Here is an 18879-nt window from a genome sequence, read left to right on the forward strand (position 1 = left end):
ATCTTAAACAAAGCCAATAAACATTTGTGCAGTGTTGGACCAAAATTAGATAAAATGAATCTGTATATAATATATTTGAGGTGAGGTTAACGTCACATTCAAGATTATTTCACTTAAGTTATATGGGACCTGCCTGCATGTGTGTGTGTGGCTATTTGTACTCATCTGGACTTATACCAGTCTTATCGTGCCCGCCCACTATGACATCATGCCCGCTCTGACACATCGTAGCAACTCTGTACCCACCAGTATTTGTTAAGCCAGGCAGGGTAACAACAAGTACCATCTTTTAACATCTTTTGGTATGACACAGCCAGGTATTGAACCACCAACCTTCCAGTCTCTGGGCAGATGTTCTATACCTTACATGACTGATGAGTTTAGTTAAGATTTAGAAATGCAAACAAGAAATTATATGATATTCTGCATTGGTGTTCTTCTTGCAGGACGTTAAACACATTGAGAGTACATTGTCCCCTAGCCGTGGGAAGAAAGGACGTGGCAAGAGACGAACTGGCACCGAGCGGGAGGTAGCTGGCGAACAGGATGAGGTTTGGTGGACAACTAGTCATGTGATGTGCTCTCTGTCAATAGATTCTAGACTGTTGTTTGTCATTCTGTGGCAAGATACGCCATACTACAATGCCTTCAGTGGAGAAATTGCTTTTTTAACAATATAGTTTAAACATTTGCTGTATCAGGAATTTACATCAAACGATAAACAGATAGGTTCGTCGGTTGAAATAAGGATGGATCTTTAGTATATATAACAATTCCTGCAAAACAATACATCTATTACATCATTGCCATAATCCTGTATTTTGATCACACTTAAAATTTGTTACATTTCAACACAAGTCCTCTTCACTGTCATCCGACCCTAATTAGTCATATGGATAACAGTCTTCCTCTACATACAAAAAGGTCCTTCTGTAGAAATAAGGGTGGTTCTTGGTTTATGACATACCTAGGAGGTTGTTTTAACCATCTGATACACTGAATATGCTAAGGTAGGGACTTACATATTGGAGGCTGGGACTATTGGATACACTGAATACTATTGGATACACAGTCTTGTAACAACAGAGCCACTGGCATACTACAGATGTCGTGACCTTATTTCCAGTCTTAACATGCTAGCTAGAGCTGTGACATTTTTGCATTGGGTACAGAAATAATTTTATTGTATTCATGTATAATATGCACATCTTCTACACAGCTTTTTTCTGGGTGAAAAGTGTGAAATTTACACAAGAAAATATGGTAGTTAAAAACATTCCTCATAATAGAACAGATTGTCAGCGCCTCATGCTTATCTCCAAATGGGACTTCCGGGCCAGAAATAGGTCTCCAATACCTCAAACTTGTTGAGTCGACTAGCATTGAGAAGGTTATTGTGTACAACCCGGCCTATTGTGTGTCATCACATCTCGAACCTAGATTAGAGATAGGCACAGGCTGTAGAGGTTTTGATTAAACCTACAGTGACCTTGTGACAGCCATCCTGCTGCTAATGAATTCTACAGATTCTGTAGATTGGTAGACACACATTTGCACACATGCAGGTGAACACTTACACACATCCTAGATGAGCAATAATATAGCTAAAGTTACTTGTAGACACAGGCTGACCGAACATGTCCAGTTTCCCTGAAGGTGTTGAAGTGTGGCTGAGTGTGATTCATGCTGTAGCTTTGCATGGCTTGTTTTAGTCATTTGGTAGACATTCTTATTTGCATGAGAAGTACATGTGGAACTCGACTTGGTGATGCATTGCAAATTTTTAGTGGTACAATTAAAACAATCTGATGGTGTTGATGTTTGAGGGTTTGTTACTATTTTCTTTGAGGTATTGGTCCAGTACTGGTATACTGGACCTCTAACATGGGAATTATTTTTATGAAATTCAAACTTGGGTTAATTTTACCATCTGACCTTGAAATCAGAAATATGTTTTAATGAAGGGCATTGCTTCTATAACATTAAGGAGAATATTTTTCACTAAGATCTTTTCAAGAAATGGAATGCTAAAGAAAGTGACGGTTTCTTCAACTAATTGCATTGGTTTGTGAGTTTTTAGACATTTAGCATGGTTTACTGAAAGCAAAGGTTTTGCTACATGATATTGTTGCCAACTAACTTTTGTATCAGCTACATATATTAAATTAATCCTGATAACAATAAAAAAAGAAAATTAGGGTATTAAGAGGAGAGTGTTTAGTACTTCCTTCACTATTTCTTCCTGCGCATTATGCATACCATTGTGTTTGATTCCAAGCAAGATTTATTTGTCATGGAAGGTTTGGTAGGTTGAATCCCAGTCAACAGGTAGGCGTTGCCTGATGCAGTGTAGCTGCAATACTGCTGAAATGTCATAAACGTTAACTGGCTCAAATTGTTATGGAAATAACACTTTAAACATCTTAGTCAGTCTCACAATCACTCATTTCATAGACCATGTACTTAAAAAGTACTTATATGCATTCGCCTTCAGATTTTCAGGAAGTAATTGTTGAAAACTTAAGAACTTTCATATTTTGTGTTACCGGTAATTCAAAGTTTTCCAAACATCTAAGTTCATATATTTTTTTAAAATTATTAACAAAAAACATCATTAACAACATCATTGTTCCAATAATGTTAGGCTTTGATGTTATCCATCATCACCATCATCATCATCATCATCATCATCATCATCGTCTTCATTGCCATCATCACCATCATCATCACTAATTTCATTGCAGTCATCAGCCCGGTCACCTGTGTAGCTCACTTGCAGTCAGCTGTATTTCTAAACAAAACTTGTTTCACTCTGTAATGCACAGCATTGTGTCAGAACTTAGTTGTCTCCCTTTACAGCATTGTCAGCAAGCTCCTCCCCAGCGCGCGACACCTTCATTACACTCTCGATAACATTGCTGCCACCAGTGGGCGCGCGCGGCCATTACAAGAATCTTGAAATTTGCCCTCTTACCCCAAATGTAGTAACGTTCATACTTTTGTTTATGTCTTTGGGAATGCCATCACAGTTCATTTTGAAAAGGTTTACAATGGACCATGTTTTCCAGATGAATTTACTTTGTTGTTTGTATAATCAGATTGGTTCGAGATTGCAGACTAACCGGAAATCAACCAACTTCTCCCTTATATTCTTACTGTATCTATTACATGATAGATTTAATGAAATAGAAATTCAAATTGACAAACAAAAAAAGTAATTTAGCAGGGGTAAGTGTATTTGGCGTCATGACAGTCGTCACTTGTTTGTAAACACAACGGTCATTCGGTTGTGGCCACCTATCACAGTGGGGAGTTTTGATAGGTGGCAGCGATAGTATAGAGAGCTCTGCGAATGGGCTATCGCTGTGAGGAGCTTGCATTTTTAGAACTTCGTTGTCTCCCTTAACTTGATTTCATTTCAGTTCTGTCATTGTGCATCCCCTTGCTACTGTGACTATCCAGTTTGTCTGAAATGGTGTACTGTTGCTGTTAGATGTCGCTAAGATAACTATACTCACTGACAAAAGAAACGCGAATACCATACATTTTGTTAATAAATGAAGAATTATTCATATTCAAGAGATATTAGATTGGTTCGACACACAAACGAACATACTGGTATGTTGTGTGAATCTACGCTCATGAACACATCACGTGTGATGTTGTAGAGACATGACTCGAGATGTACCATTTGTCTCGTGATGGGTTAGTGTGTCAAGTTTGGAATCACATGCAGCAAATCGTGATAAGAATAAAGACACTCTGTGGTAACACTCGAGTGATTGTTAGTTTTGTCATTAATTGGTACACTTTGGATACATCTCTTCTAAACGTACATACTTCTTGATATGTTTCTATGGTTTGCATTTCTTTTGGCAATGAGTATATAACATCCTACAACACAAGTAATGTAGTTCTAGGACTGGGACATGAGTAAACGGATAATGCATCTGTTTTTGTAATAATTCTGATTGGAATAGAGCCATGACAAATCAGGATATTGTCCTATAATGTGTGGTAGTTTTATTAGATGTTTATAAGATTTATCATCCGGAACTGGCTTCCACTGGAGACATCGATTGGATGGGGTCACGTGATTTCAGTGGAATCGTGTCACTATGCTTTGCAGACCATTTTGCCATCACAATCAAATGACATCAATATTTTCTGACTTCACTAATGGAGTTCTAGCTGTACGATCTGCAATCCAGATACTGGATAATACTGTGTAGAAATAGAAAAAGTTGGAAGAATTATTTTGAATGATAAAGTGTCCCTGTCGTGTCTCCCAAGCTCAAATATATCCAGACTCATTGATATAAGTAAACTTATCCTAAGCAAGCCTCGGATATTTGTAACTTTTATCAACTCGTCTTGATACATTTTATCTTGGAAGACATGGGTGAGATTCTCTATGTCAGAAGGGGGCAGTGGAGTAGCGGCATAGCCTTGTGATTATAACGCTGGTCTACTAAAGCCCATTTCTGGTGTCCCATGCCACCTTATCGCTGGAATATTGTCATAAACAGCATCAGACCATACTCACTTACTCAAACCTTCATCGTAATAATCTTCAATGTCATCATCCTGCAAAAGGGTATTCATTAGCAAACAATTAACACTGCTCATTGACACCAGTGTTGATCAATACCTTGGATAGTTACAGGAAATGTAACATGTCAGTTTGTAGTTGTAACGCTATAGCTTCCTTTGACTTTAACCGACACGCTTCCTACTAACCTACTGAAACCCTCTCAACTTTGGGTGGCTTCTAATACACAGCTTTTTCCATTAGATTGGTGTGTTGCTGTTCACATCACTAACTGTTGTAATATTTCTATTTCGAAACGTTTACGATTTTCAACATTCATTGTTATATATTCATCAAAACTATGTGAAAGTCAGTCATAGGATAGAATTAACCACTTTCCATCTGTAAGATGTAATCTTTCGGCATGTGAAACATCATTAGTAGCTATGTAGGTCATAGTATATGAAGGTAAAATGCTTAGAAAATTATTTTTTTCATTTTTGTAATAATTTTGACATGATCATCTGAATTGAAAGTGAAAGTAAATATTGATACATTCCTGTTAGACATGTTTGACAGGTGATAAAGGCATCATGTATGTCTGCTATGGCAGGTATTCATCAGATTACTGTCCAGCCAATAATATTCAAATTCAAATGTCTGCTGAGGGAAGATAGGCCTTCTAATCATGGATCCAGCTAAAAATGCCTCGATACCTAATAATGAATGAGTTAAATGTCATACAGAATATGTACCTCGTCATTGATAGCACTCACACCATTTGACCAACATACAGAGATTAGTAGACCAGGCCTTTATTATAATCAATGTTCCAGGATGCAGGAGACACTAAGAATGTTTGTAAATGTGATGGTTTGAAAACAAAAGCTATAACAATAATACGAACAAAGGGTGTTTAAGAAAAGCATTGTTTAAGGGGCATTGTTATGATGAACTCTTACACCTGCACCAACCCGGGCAGAGGACTACTGAGTTTTCTGTATGCTGTCCCCTACAGACTTGTAGTACAGAATTTCCCCTTTTAGGCGGTGCTAGAAACCTATGACCTTGGGTTCGAATCCTGGTTCGCCCTGATTGTTTCCAAGTTTGTCAGTGCCATAATTATAACTCATGGGTTTCACCAAAGTGGTAAATGTCCAAGATCTGCACCACCTTGGATTTCCTCCCACATCAAGGTGGCATGCATCATCCCAAGGCAAGGGAGTTAACTGACTGTAAAAGTCCAGTTTCCACCCTTGCCGAACTAGGCTGGAATTATGGAGTTATATTTTGGCTGGACTAACGAGTCTAAGCATAGTCCAATCAAAATCGTGTAACGATTTGATGCACTTCACGAAGTAAAACCCATTTTGTTACAATATTGATCACTGGCCACCGCAAATTTGTTTGAAGCAAATTCAAGTGATATCAGGTGGAATCTGATTGGTCAATAGGTGGATCATAGAAGGGACATAACTCGTAATAGCCACTAGTGGGGCTACGATCGAACCCAGAAATTCCTGCCTAGTTCGGCAAGGATGGAAACTGGACTTTTACAGTCAGTTAACTCCCTTGCATAGGGAAGATGGGTGGCAATACTGTTCAGTGTTAAACGCAACTCCATTACACCCAAGAAAATTGTAATCTTATGATCAGTCATCAGTAGGAACTGTTTTATTACAGGGACAATCTATTGTCATCACTTACAGATTGTATTCAGTTGTTTATAAGCATGACTTTTGTAGCATCATGGAAGGAGCTGTTGTGGACATTTTTTCTTTGCTGGGATATCCTTTCTGTCCATGGTTACCATAGAAACATCTAACGAGTGCATGATTTCAGTTGTACTGAGACCTAACCTACATGTAGATGAGTTCGAACTGTTGTTTCCTGAATGTTGTGAAGTATTGATATTGTAGTCAGCACTGTTCCTCCGTTAAATGTAAATATTGCTCTGATACGATTAACTTTGAGCAGTTGATTGCGATCCTTTAAGATGTCTATAAATTATATTTCAAGTATGCAATTGTAAGTCAAATTGTTTTAAGATACATATGTAAATAAAGTTTATATTATGTAACAAATTGTTAATTCTTTAGATGATAAATGTTGGTGTTTACACTTAAATTGCAAGGTATACACATGAAGGAATTGAAATATTCAGTTTCATAGAGATGCTAATGGTTACTTGTTCAATCATCGTATTGTGATTACGTTTCCTCCCATGCAGACTGGCAGTGTTATGTTTTCGGGGTCGGCTTATGGTGAACCAGACGACCTTGATGAAAAGGTAGGTGAAGGTCATGCATCAAGGTCATCACTATTTTGGTTCCTAATGGTTCAATTAGTCATGGATGTACTGACGAATCATATGATGGTGATTCAGTAGTTTCCTACTAGACAAGCATGAATGGCATGTCATCTGTATCATGTATCATGTATCATGTATATATGTATCAACATCATACGACCCACTAGTCACCCTTCACAGGGGGCGTAGGGGTAGCCTTGTGGTTAAAGCGTTCACTCGTCACGTTGAAGACCCGGGTTTGATTTCCCACTTGGGTATAACATGTGAAGCCCATTCTGGTGTCCCCTGACGTAATATTGCTAAAATCGGCATAAAACACAACTCACTCACTCATCCTTTACAGTATATGCAAGGCGGGTCGCCTTCGCTTTCCTGAGGCTGGTTAAATATCCCATTGTCTAGTATACATGTACATGTCTACCACTTTCCATTGAATTTAATCTATCCTTATTATACATTGTATAAAGCAGTAGGCCAATACATACTTTGGAATTTATAGGGCTATTGAAATATCGTAAGATCTAGCTTGGAGTGGGCAGTATAATGTTTAGTTGGTTAAGTAAGCAGCTGTCTTACTCTGGACATGGGAGTACTCCATGCTGGGCAGGAGTCCAAGTGACTGGTTAGGGTCGTTGTCATGTCACATGACCTAAAAGGGGAACCAGTTCCAACAAGTTTCTTCAAGTTGTTACAGCACCACTCTGTTTGTAACTTAGTCCCCTTTGAAGTAGTAATTACACATATGACATATTTAAGAATCAAATAGTTGCCCAACATCGGCAAATTGATACTGAAGTGTATACAAGAAATGTGATGTAAGGATTTCCGTTGTGGGCGTGGAAAATGAAAAATGCGTCCCTATCAAATTAGGTAGTATATTTCTGTTTATGTATGGCAGTTCGGGTCCAACTAGGTTAAGCCTGGGTTTGGATGCCGCTAGTTGCTTTTCAAGTAAAAAATCAGTCAAATTTCATCAAAGGTGTAGATAATTTTGTGAATTTGGAGGTGTTTAGGTAATGATATTGATATGATCAGTTTGTTCAAGGTCAGTTCATGTGGTAAGTGTATTTCTTACCCCTAGGAAAGTGTTAATGTCATCACTGAATATCCTAGACATTTTGTCTCCATTCTATTAGGATAAATACCCTTGACCTGTTCGCCACACTAGCTTCATTTCTGGAGTGACGTCACCATCTCCATCGCTCTCATCATTAACGTTGCATGCTTGCTGTAAAAGGTGTCTATGCTTGTCATAAAAGGCAACTAACAGGATCGGGTTGTCAGGCTCGCTGACTTGGTTGCTCCATGTCATCGATCTCAATTGCGTGGATCGATGCTCATGACATTAATCACTGGATTGACTGGTCCAGACTCGATTATGTACAGACCGCCGTCATATAGCTGGGATATTGCTGAGTGCGGCGTTAAACAACAAACCAACCAACCAATCATTAACTTTGCACCATATTTCTCTTGATTTTGAGTGTAATTTTATTGGATTGCTATTTTTAACATCCTGTTATACAAATCAGGCTCAAAACGAATCTATGGTAGCGAATACGTCTAGGGTATTTTCATAACAGAATGGAGATATAATACACTGGAATATCGAGGATGAGTTAATCTTCCCTGTGCAATAACACACGCTTCTTAGTGATGACTTGAGACAGTTGCCATTGGTGTAAAAAGTCTAATAGACAAGGAAGAATGGCATATAGGAGCAAGTGTGTATAAATATCTCATCGGTCTACTCTGTTTGAGATCACATATCATCAAGGTAGAATATTTCATAGAATATTCATCAACAAATTTCAACGTCTGCTCCAAAATGTGCACACAGGAACTCTGTTAATGAGGTCAATATGACCTTATACTGAGAGGTTTCCTGTGTGCATATTTTACATACCCCTCACCTTAAATATCTTCCTACTGTACAACATTACCGTATTCGACGTAATAAGCGCCCACGGCGATATTTGCTAATACATTAGCTAATGAACAATCCCAATTAGCACCCTTTCCAAGTGATCAATGTACACAAGACTTATTTATTCGCATATAATACGCACTCATGTGTTATATGCACCCTTAATTATGGGCAATTATATTCTGGAAAAATATATCTCTCGTACATAAACATTTCAGGCTGTCAGCATGAACCACGAAATTTATCTTTCAACTATATTATAATATTCTAATAAGGGCCCCCTATTTCTAATTTTGAGAGCGCCCTGGGCGCTTATTACATCAAATACGGTAATGACAATTTAACGTAGAATAAAGTAGAATAAACGATGCAAATATATAGAAGCTTGTTTTCCTCATAATTTATTTACAACAAATCCTTTACTCTGTGACAACCCATGTTGAATTATAGATTCCTGGTCTGGTATTTTCAGTTTCATATTCAAATAGTTTAAGTAAAATATCAATAATCTTTTTCAGACTATACTTAAGGTAGATATACTGAATGGTTGTCGTGGCTGTTTATCAACTTACTTAGGAACAATGTGCAAGATGTGTTCCACATGTACTCACTTGTATTTATTTAACTGAATTATTTCCAAATTATGAATGAAATTATGTTACCTATGTAAGTCATTAACATCACATTACTCCATAGCTCCACCATTCCTTAGTGTCCATATGTTACATAACAATATCTATGTATGTGATATGTGGGATTATTTCATTATATATTTTAGGCCTCTCCAATTTTTTACTTGGTTTACGAAATTTTAAGGCAAATTAAAGAAAAAGCATCCAAAATGATCACAAAGTCTGATCTCTATTGAATAACAAGTCAAAGGGTTACCTCCCTTTGCTGTTTTCTGAATTTTAATTGATTTCATATTTGTGAAATTTGGGGTTTTCAAATATATACTAAAAAGAATTGTGAAGGAGCACCCGATTCTTTCATATTACTGTAGTTAATCTCTCATGCCATGACAGATTAACTTTTGTATATGAAAGAAGCAGGTGGTCCTGAGTTTTTAGACGTATATGTAAACCAAGGTTTATGGAAGGAAACAGGCCTATTATTGCATATTATATATCAGTACAGGTTTTGAAAAACTATCATTAGAGTATATTGTATGACATATCTTTTATTTTTATATTATTAACACCCAAATAACAGATAATATCCATTAAAGATCATTTGAAAATATATATTGCCTTCATGTATATGGAATATGTACAATTACTTATACATATTTACTGTATTTATCACTGGAACTAATTTACTATTAATTTCTTCTTTCATCTATGTTGCTTGCTACAATTTGTTGCTAAGCACTTTTTTCAAGGTTTTGTTTTCAAGGAAGTGTATTTTAAAGTAAAATGTTGTTATTCTCATTCTTTTGAAAAAAGCCTTTAAATAAATGTGCAAATGTGTATTACAGTGATGTGAACTGGCATTACATTTTCTACGAGACAATTTCAATAAACTTACATCGTTTTCTCCAATATGATATCTCTGCATGAAGATCTTGGCACCTCCATAGAAGGTCGTGTCAGGTGAACCCTGAGCAAACGTCGACTGCCCAGTTGAAATAAAGCTTCATAGATTCTTAAGCCAATGAGATGTCCTTTCTGGACAGTTCAGCTTCATAGCTTTACCGCCTTGATTCAGAAACTTCAGTGTAAGAAAACTCAAATATTTCTTTGATAATGTGGTTGCCTTAATTATTTACATTTGGAACTTACAGGTTCATTTGGTTTTTGAGGTAATGATATTAGATATCTGCTTGACTGGTATTTGAGAAGTAGGTGAGTAAATAAGAAAACACACATCTATATGGATAAGAACTTCTTGTTTCTTATGTTTAGCAACGTTTCGATGCAGAATCTTACACCATTGTCAAATTACGATATGATGGTTTTAATTGCTCCTTAGTTCATTTGCCCTGAACTCTTGTGTAGGTGTTGTCAAATCTTCATGCAAGAGGTATTGTACCAACGTTAAAGTTCTGATTTTAATGAGATTGGAAGATTAAGCGCTGCCTTTAGATCATAGTTTGCACAAATTAATAGATTAATATGACAGTTGCTTCAATGTCATAGTGACCTAGAAGTTGGTTGAAAGTCTTGTGGTATTTTGAGGATGCAACATGTTTTGCTTACTGTTCAAGACAAAGGCCTCTCTGTGTCTCAGACCGATCTGTCTTTGCTTTAATGCTTAGAGTTGTTATGGCGTTAATTTTGAACTAACATAGGAAGAGTTCTCTTGTAGCTTCTAGTTGACGATGCAGAAAATACTGGCTACAGCACTATCGAACCCATCAATGCTGATGGAACACCCAAGGCATCCACGTCCCGAGAGGACGAGGAGACGGATGAAGAGACCGTGGCAGATCCTCCGAGGAAGGAGAAGGAGCAGAAGAGGACGGCCATGGTGTCCATGTTTGTCTACATCATGAAGCAGAGCTACGTCCTTACTCTCATTGCCATGATGGTAGGAACTGACAGAAAGATGTCTTGTATAGTCAACAAGTTTTTGTAGGAGTGGATTTGGAGGGAATGGGTGAATGTGTCATGGGGCTTTTTTTGACAATCACATACAAACCCCAGAGACATGAACAAATAAAGAGTACCTTTGTGATATTAAACTACATTTCATTAAAAATTTGAACCCCCTTCTTTCACTGTACCTGACTGTAACTGCTGTGTTTGCAGGTTCTCTGAAAGGCCTCTTTCGTACTTCAGCAAAAGCAAAACTTGTCTTGAAATGATTCTTCCTTTCCTGACGTTGTTGAAGTCAGATTCAATTAAACATAGCACTTTTAAGTTTTACATTTTACATTTCACATTTCCACAAAACTAACAATTATCGAGTTGAATTTATGATAGCACCATGGTTGATGTGTTGGTTTTTCACACACAAGGAGACCAGGTTTGAATACAGACATGAGTAACTTGTGTGGTGCGTGCCTCCGCATCAATTATTAATTAGAAAAATTCTGTTGAATACCAAATCCTGTATTTCAGCTGTCATCACACTGTAAAATCTGCAGATTTTCAACAGAAGTCCTCTTCACTGTCAACTATCCATAATAAGTTGTGCAAATAATTAGTATTTGCTGACTGTTACTCACTTTTACTTATCTACTATCAATATAGTGAAATAAGATTAGCAAGACTGCTAGAAGCACTCATGCTGTCTGTACTCTGCCCCCAGGCCTGGAGCATCACCTTCCACAGTTGGCTGACGTTCGTACTCCTCCTGCTTGCATGCATCCTGTGGATGATCCCCAAGTCCCGCCGTGCCTGCCTCGTCATGTCACCAGTCATTGTGTTCTACGCTGAGGCCCTCCTCATCATCCAGTTCATCTACGGCATGAACCTGCCTAATGAGCTGCCTACAGATGCAGGCCCCGTCACGTACAGCGAGATCGGTCTCAAGAGATACGAGATCCCATGCTTGTATCTGGCCGCACAGGTAAGTTGTCATTATGGCTGATTTGTGGAGTAATTTAGGGTCAAGTTTGTGGCAGCTAGTATACTTTGATAAAAAGTTTTGTTCGATATTATATTCCGCAAAGACCGGCCAATATTTTTTATCCGATTTCTTTTAGGAAAGGTGCACACGCTGATCTGAATGTTCTCTTAGGAATGTCATTCTTCGCATTAAAAGAATTGAATATTTTCCCTTAATCTGTGTCACAATGTTGTCATTGGATTGATATCAATTATTCATTTTAGATTTACACATGCTTGTTGTATGAGATGACAGGAATGGTGATCCGATGGTCAGAATGGTGTCCTGACAGAATTATATCTGTGACAGGCAACCTCTTTGGTAGACTAGTAGTTCAACCATGCCTCAAGGAGATTTCTTGCCACAGTAGGTGTTATTGCCTTTCCAACTGCTTCGCAGGTGCTCTTCACATTGTTCTTCTGGCTGACTCTGCGACAGTTCATGAGGGAGAGACAGACAACTCCGGAACAGAACCAAGGGCTGCCTCTAGAACCGGTCGATGGATCAGCAACCAAGAAGAAGTCCTTCACAGACTTCCTGAGTGAGTGGGGGATCGGGGGTCTTGTAAACGGCAGACAGCGCTGCAGTTTGATGTATGAATGCATGTTATCATCAGTGTTGGTACAAAGAGAAGGAGTCTATCAGGGCCCCAGTTCAGAAAATGTTTATAGTGCTACGACTATCGTAACTCTATAGTTTGATATAGACTTATGACTGTTGTAGTGCAGCTAATGGTTTCAGGATTGGAGCCCTGCTGTATTTTAAGCTAGATTGGACAATTTTGAAGGATCTTGCAATCTTTTGGCCTGACATTCTTATTTGAAACAAAAATTATATATATTATATTTTAGTTCATATTTTTATTTGAAATATGCAAGAAAGTACCACAAACTTGTCATTTTAGATTAAAAAATTGAATGAAAACTATGATTATTTTTGGCATGCTTGCTATCTTTGAGAACATCAGTGCATAACTATCTCTAGCACCATACTGAATTGCCTGAGAAAAGCGATGACCATGCAGTTATACACAAATACAGCCATGACTTTTGTTGTTCATAAACAGTTGTTTACAGGTAGCAATAGTCAAGTGTGACTTCCGTAGTTAGGTATGTTTGCTGAGATGTTCTCTCCTGCTAATCAAGTAGTCAATCCCTACATTGTGATTATCCTGTGATCAAAATGTTTTATGGAAAATAACTATTTTTAGTTTCATCCTTATCATTACTTAAGCCATAAAGGTTTGAATACTAAAAGGTTGATCTGGCCTCATCAATTAACTTTTGTGGTAGTTAATTTAAATGTCACAAACCTTTACTCACTTTGATGTATGATATGAGGCTCATTTGTCATTCCCTGTTGTATAAGTGATTTATCCAACCTGAAGCACCCTTGTTGATCATGTTATCCTCTGTGATCTGTGATGCACTCATAACACTGTCATATCATTGCCCTTGTTGTGTATCAATGCTAAATGTCATCCCAGTTGTCAATCATCCATCATCAAAATGGTTTAGTTTTTCACTCATTCCTGATAATCACTTCGTATGTTGCTTGCTTATGGCCCTATTAACACGATGCTTACCACAGATTAATAATTCACGATCGTTTTGGTCTGACATTTGCTAATGGTGCTTTCAGAGGCAGACACAACTATAATGTCATTTCATGATGTAATAAGCATACTGATTCTCATTATGACATAATGCTGTTTGAATTTGTTAGGATATCGAGGGTTCTAATTAAGGAATGTCTTTTGTTGGTAATTTTTTGCCAGTTATATAATAATTTTCGTGTGCAAAATGGGACCAAACAATAACAGAAGGAATTGTGGGAGAGTTGTTAGTATTTTGTTGTGAGTGGGACTTTTATCTTGAGCTCGAGGATGGGTACTGATCATGTTTTATACAATACCCTTTGTTCTGATGACCATTGAACCAGGCTCTGCTTGATTTCAAGGCACCAGCAATGCTGTGGTTCTTATATTATGTATGATAACATTGAGTGGTTACGGTTTGAGGGTTGTGTCAGCCTCTGCACTGATCACAACTAGTCCTGGTGAATAACAACCTGTGCAGAAGTTTCTCAATGTGCTGACTAGACAACTTTCACCCTCATCCTACTGTCATATGCTTCAACATGGGTGTCTCTCTCAACAAGATGATAATCTGTTTCAGCAGTTAAACTGTTTTAATTTCTATTTGAAAAATTGTATAAATTAATAAATTTGGTTTGGTATAAGTTTAAATATTTAGAGAGACATGCATGATGCTACTGAATGTGTAGATTCATTGCTTTCAATGTTTCATGTTTTTGTGTTGCTTTTGTGTTGTGTCCCTCATATTATCATCAAAAGCTTCACCATCACCACCATCATCACCACCATCATCGTCATCACTACCATCACCACCACCATGACCCCACTCATTGTCCTCAAAGTATCACTTTGTGTTACCTCACACACCCATCTTTGATCATCATCACCACCTTAATCAGCATCATTATTTCCTCCAATAATTCACCATTCTTCATTCATATTTTACCAAGTACACCTTTATAACATCATCATCATCATCATCATCAATACATAACACAATAAACCTATAACATACCTTATACTAACAGCACCAATTGTTACATAGATAGATGGTTTTATGATGGCCATATTGGCAGATTCAGATATCTGTGGAAACCCTGTCTGAATATCATCACTGTGTGAAACAAGTCTTGTAACGAAAAGAGTGAGTTTCTGTACGATCAGGGCCCAGTTGCACAAAGCTGTCTCAGCCCTACGTCTATCGTAACTCCCATACTTACGATAGGTGTAGCGCTACAATGGCTCTGTGCATGAAGACCCTGTACAGCACTAGTACCAAGTCCAATATTTCACAGGGCTTAAAGTCAGTGGTACACACATGTATACTGAACAGGAAAAGCTAGGGTTCATGAATAGTTTGGGGGATATTACTATGAAAGTGTGTGCTCCATCTTCTCTACATATCCCCAATATCCCTCAAAATATTCATGACTAACTTTTTGGTTTGGTATTTATTATCTCTGGGTCTTAGGTTGTAGTAAATACATAAAAATCATTTTTATCAACTTAAAAGCATTTGGTAGCAAATTCCTACCAATTTGGCATTTGAGGGAACTAACTGTCAAAAGGCAAGTTTGCTATTTTGACTTTTTCCAACTGTTTGTCAATAAAAAGGTTATGTTGGAAAACTGCACTAAAATTTATGATGAGACTATAATGGGGGATTAGTTCAGTGTTAGTAATCTTCTTTGTGAAAGTTTGGATTTTGCTATCATTGAAATGCAAATGCCACCTTTGAAAAATGGTAGCAGAAAATATGACCTTGATGTAAGCAGTGTTCATGACACCACTATTATTTGTCTGAACTGTTTCCTGAGGTTTATGTTCAGACACAGTAACATTTCCTGTCAACGAATGGTCATTCTTGGACTGGTGGATGGACTCTCTTTCAAATACTGATGTAAAGTGGAGCTGACATATGGGCAGAGCTATCTCCCTTGTCATACAATTTCGGTTCTAACTGTTGGTTTTGCCTACATCTGTCAACTTCCGTGTGATTGCACGTGTCTAACTTCTCAGGTTTTGTGGTGTTGGGTTGATCACTGAAACAGCCATGTCGATAAGTTGAACTACTATTTAGCCTATCAAAATCTCTCTGTTTTCGAAAAAAAGTAAAGGGTTTGTCTGTTTTGCCTTTCTTGATAGTGACGTGTTAAAGCACTTCTTTAGAAACATACAGAGTTGTAACTCCTGTTCAACTTGTCACAGCTGTTCTATGCTTAAAACATGAATATTGTAGGGATTGAAGAACAGAAAAGGTCCCCATGAGCACTTACCCGTGCTTGTCATTAGAGTCCCTTTAGGGATTCCTGATGGCGTGCATTGTTGCTCATGGTGTCGACCACTAGTATATTGACCCAGACTTGGGGAATCGGTGGCGAGTGTGGCTGATTGTGTGCCATCTTACCCTGTCGATATGGATCAACCTCTACAGCTGCCGTGCTGCTGATTACAGAATAAAACAACACTCACTCACTCACTCTGAAGCGAACAGGACTGTAGGTATCTGTGGTGATGTTCAGTTAGGCCCTTGCTATGTACATAGTGGTATTTCTTTGCGCATGCTTGTTCCTCACTTTCGGATATCTTTACGTTGCATGGCTTGCAGATCTTCCTCTAGAGACGGACATGGTCGATGGATATGATAGCAATTCCACCAAGATGATAGGTAGGCCAATGCCAAGGTTCTTGTTTGTGCCTCTTCACACCCTCATTTCTATGATGGTATTATCCTTGACATTGTGTTTAGTATAGGATCAGGTTATACCATCATAGAACTGAGGGTGTTTGGGTTGGTTTTTGCTTGCCTTTACTATTGTTCTGCTTTCAGGAATGTTGATGCTCTTTGGTTGTTATTGGGGGGTTGTGATTGTTTTTGATTTAATTTATTTGAAAAACATGTATTGGACCATATTTTCTTTTTACAATAGTATATTTTTTGGGGTTTATATTTTACAATATATATGCTTTGTTTTTCTCATGTAACCTTGACATCTGATCATCATTAGGGTATGAAGGTTTAAATTGTCTTTGGGTGTAATTGTTAGTTTTAGTGAATACATTTTTTGACACTTTTGACCATGCAATTGGAAAAAAACCCAGGTGACATAGTTCATGTTCATGAATCATCTATTAAATGATGACATCACTGAAAAAAGGGCAAGAAATAACTGCCTTTCACCATTTCAGTTTCATCTGTATCAACAAATCAGTGACCCAAACAACTTCAGCATTGGACATGCAAAATGGCTGTGCTGGAGTCCATTCCACAAAGTGATCTTAGCACTAAAGTGATCGTAACTCCCATACTTTAAGATGGGCTTGCGGTAGTCATTGGGCTAATATTACTTTATGGAACGGGGGCCTGATCATTTGTAACTGTGATGGAGACGTATTTGTTAATTCTGGAAATATTAATTGTGACCAGATGTGATCGTCAGGTATTATGCTTGAACATTCACAATGCTGTATACCAGGCATTTGAATGTTTTATATAGCTTTATAATATCATATTTCGTCTGTTTTATTTTTATCATATTATCTATTATTTCCTAATGAAGCTGTACATTTACACTTTTTACTGTTTTGTAATCCCCTCGCCTTTATTGAGTATATCTTGGAATTGCCATACAGCCAGTATATTTTGTGTTATTGTGTAGACTTCCCCATATATTCCCCTAGATATTAACTGTAAATATGCAACATAAAAAACCAAACTGTTAACAAAATATATTTTTTCATGATCCCTTTCATAATGTATGGATTCATTATCACATCTACATCAGAAAGTTAAGCTAGTTTGTCAAAGTGATCACTTGAAAGATACGAGAAACAGTTTTTCAAGATGTGATGGTGACCTAGAGTTACTCCCCTTTAGGTAACTACCTGAAGGTCCTACTGTGCAAGTACTGGGTCTTCGCGTGCGCTACCATCATGTTGGTCATCGCCATCCAGGACGTGGTCGTCTACCGCATCATCTATATGTTCCTGTTCCTGCTCTTTGTCATCGCCTTCCAGGTACTGTAGCCTAGTTAGAGTCTAGTTAGCTATAATCACTATTTCGTTGGAAGAGTTGTGCCCCTTAGTGGTGCCAGGATCTGGTGACCATGGGTTCAAATTCCAGATTCACCCTTATGATGATCCTACTGTTCTGTTGGATAGACCTGCACTTTAGGCCTTCTTCTTACATTCAACTGACATGCTGTGATATAACTGTAATACTGTTTAATGTGGGAACAGCCCCAAATCATTCCGTGTGTCCCTTAACCCAATGGAAAAAAGGAGGAGTAGGTACACTAAGATGAATTTCCACTTAGACCAGTTTCACAATATGATCTTAGTGCTAAGATTGTCCTGTGGAATTGTGTCCTGTTCTAAGCTTTGACTCCGCCAATGTGACAAGGAACACAAAAATGGAACCTCGATGGTAGGAGTGATTTGTCTTCTCCATTTCAGTTGCTATGTGCAAGTTTCTATGATTCACTGAAATAACACTGATAGGAATAAACTTACATCCGTGACAACATTAGAAGACCTCTTCAGGATTAACGAACTGTGAATGGATGCATCAAATCCTATTCACTCACTCACTCACTCACTCACTCACTCACTCACTCAATAGAAAATTAGAATATCTAGTAAGTTGTTCATTCAGTGATGAGGTATTGCTTTGCCATGGAGTAACGTTGATGTACGCTTGTGTCTGTAGCTGTCGTTCACGGTGTGGCGAGGGGTGATGTACATTTTCTGGTGGGTGGTGACAGTCTACTCCATGGGTGTCCTCATCATCATCTACACCTACCAGTTCAAGCAGTTCCCTGGCTACTGGAGTAACAGCACTGGACTGTCCGATCAGACGTAAGACATCAATTAGATTCTACTTGTTTCGAAGCTATATGTAACAGGACATGGAGTCACTATCAAAGAACTCATCTTCCTCCACAGTTGGATTTTCAAGGTTA

The 18879-nt window shown here is 37.9% G+C and overlaps 1 protein-coding gene across 9 annotated transcripts in view; it reads left to right on the forward strand.

Annotated features, from left to right (window-relative positions):
• Positions 1-18879, forward strand: part of LOC124148246 (piezo-type mechanosensitive ion channel component 1-like) — a 118618-nt gene that overhangs the window by 59118 nt on the left and 40621 nt on the right. For 6 of the 9 annotated variants that reach the window (XR_007221946.1, XM_048398910.1, XM_048398912.1 and 3 more), the window contains exons 7-14: positions 447-551; positions 6762-6821; positions 11077-11298; positions 12022-12282; positions 12721-12862; positions 16527-16586; positions 17796-17935; positions 18627-18775. Coding sequence is in view for 8 of the 9 variants with exons in the window: in XM_048398910.1 (XP_048254867.1) it covers positions 447-551; positions 6762-6821; positions 11077-11298; positions 12022-12282; positions 12721-12862; positions 16527-16586; positions 17796-17935; positions 18627-18775 (1139 nt within the window). In the remaining variant the exon portion in view is untranslated. The remainder of the gene's footprint in view (positions 1-446; positions 552-6761; positions 6822-11076; positions 11299-12021; positions 12283-12720; positions 12863-16526; positions 16587-17795; positions 17936-18626; positions 18776-18879) is intronic. The other 3 variants (XM_048398915.1, XM_048398914.1, XM_048398916.1) reach the window with 3 other exon arrangements.

This window comes from Haliotis rufescens, unplaced genomic scaffold (assembly GCF_023055435.1).
Source record: "Haliotis rufescens isolate VD_foot unplaced genomic scaffold, xgHalRufe1.0.p SCAF_19, whole genome shotgun sequence".
Classification (NCBI taxonomy): Eukaryota; Metazoa; Mollusca; class Gastropoda; order Lepetellida; family Haliotidae; genus Haliotis; species Haliotis rufescens.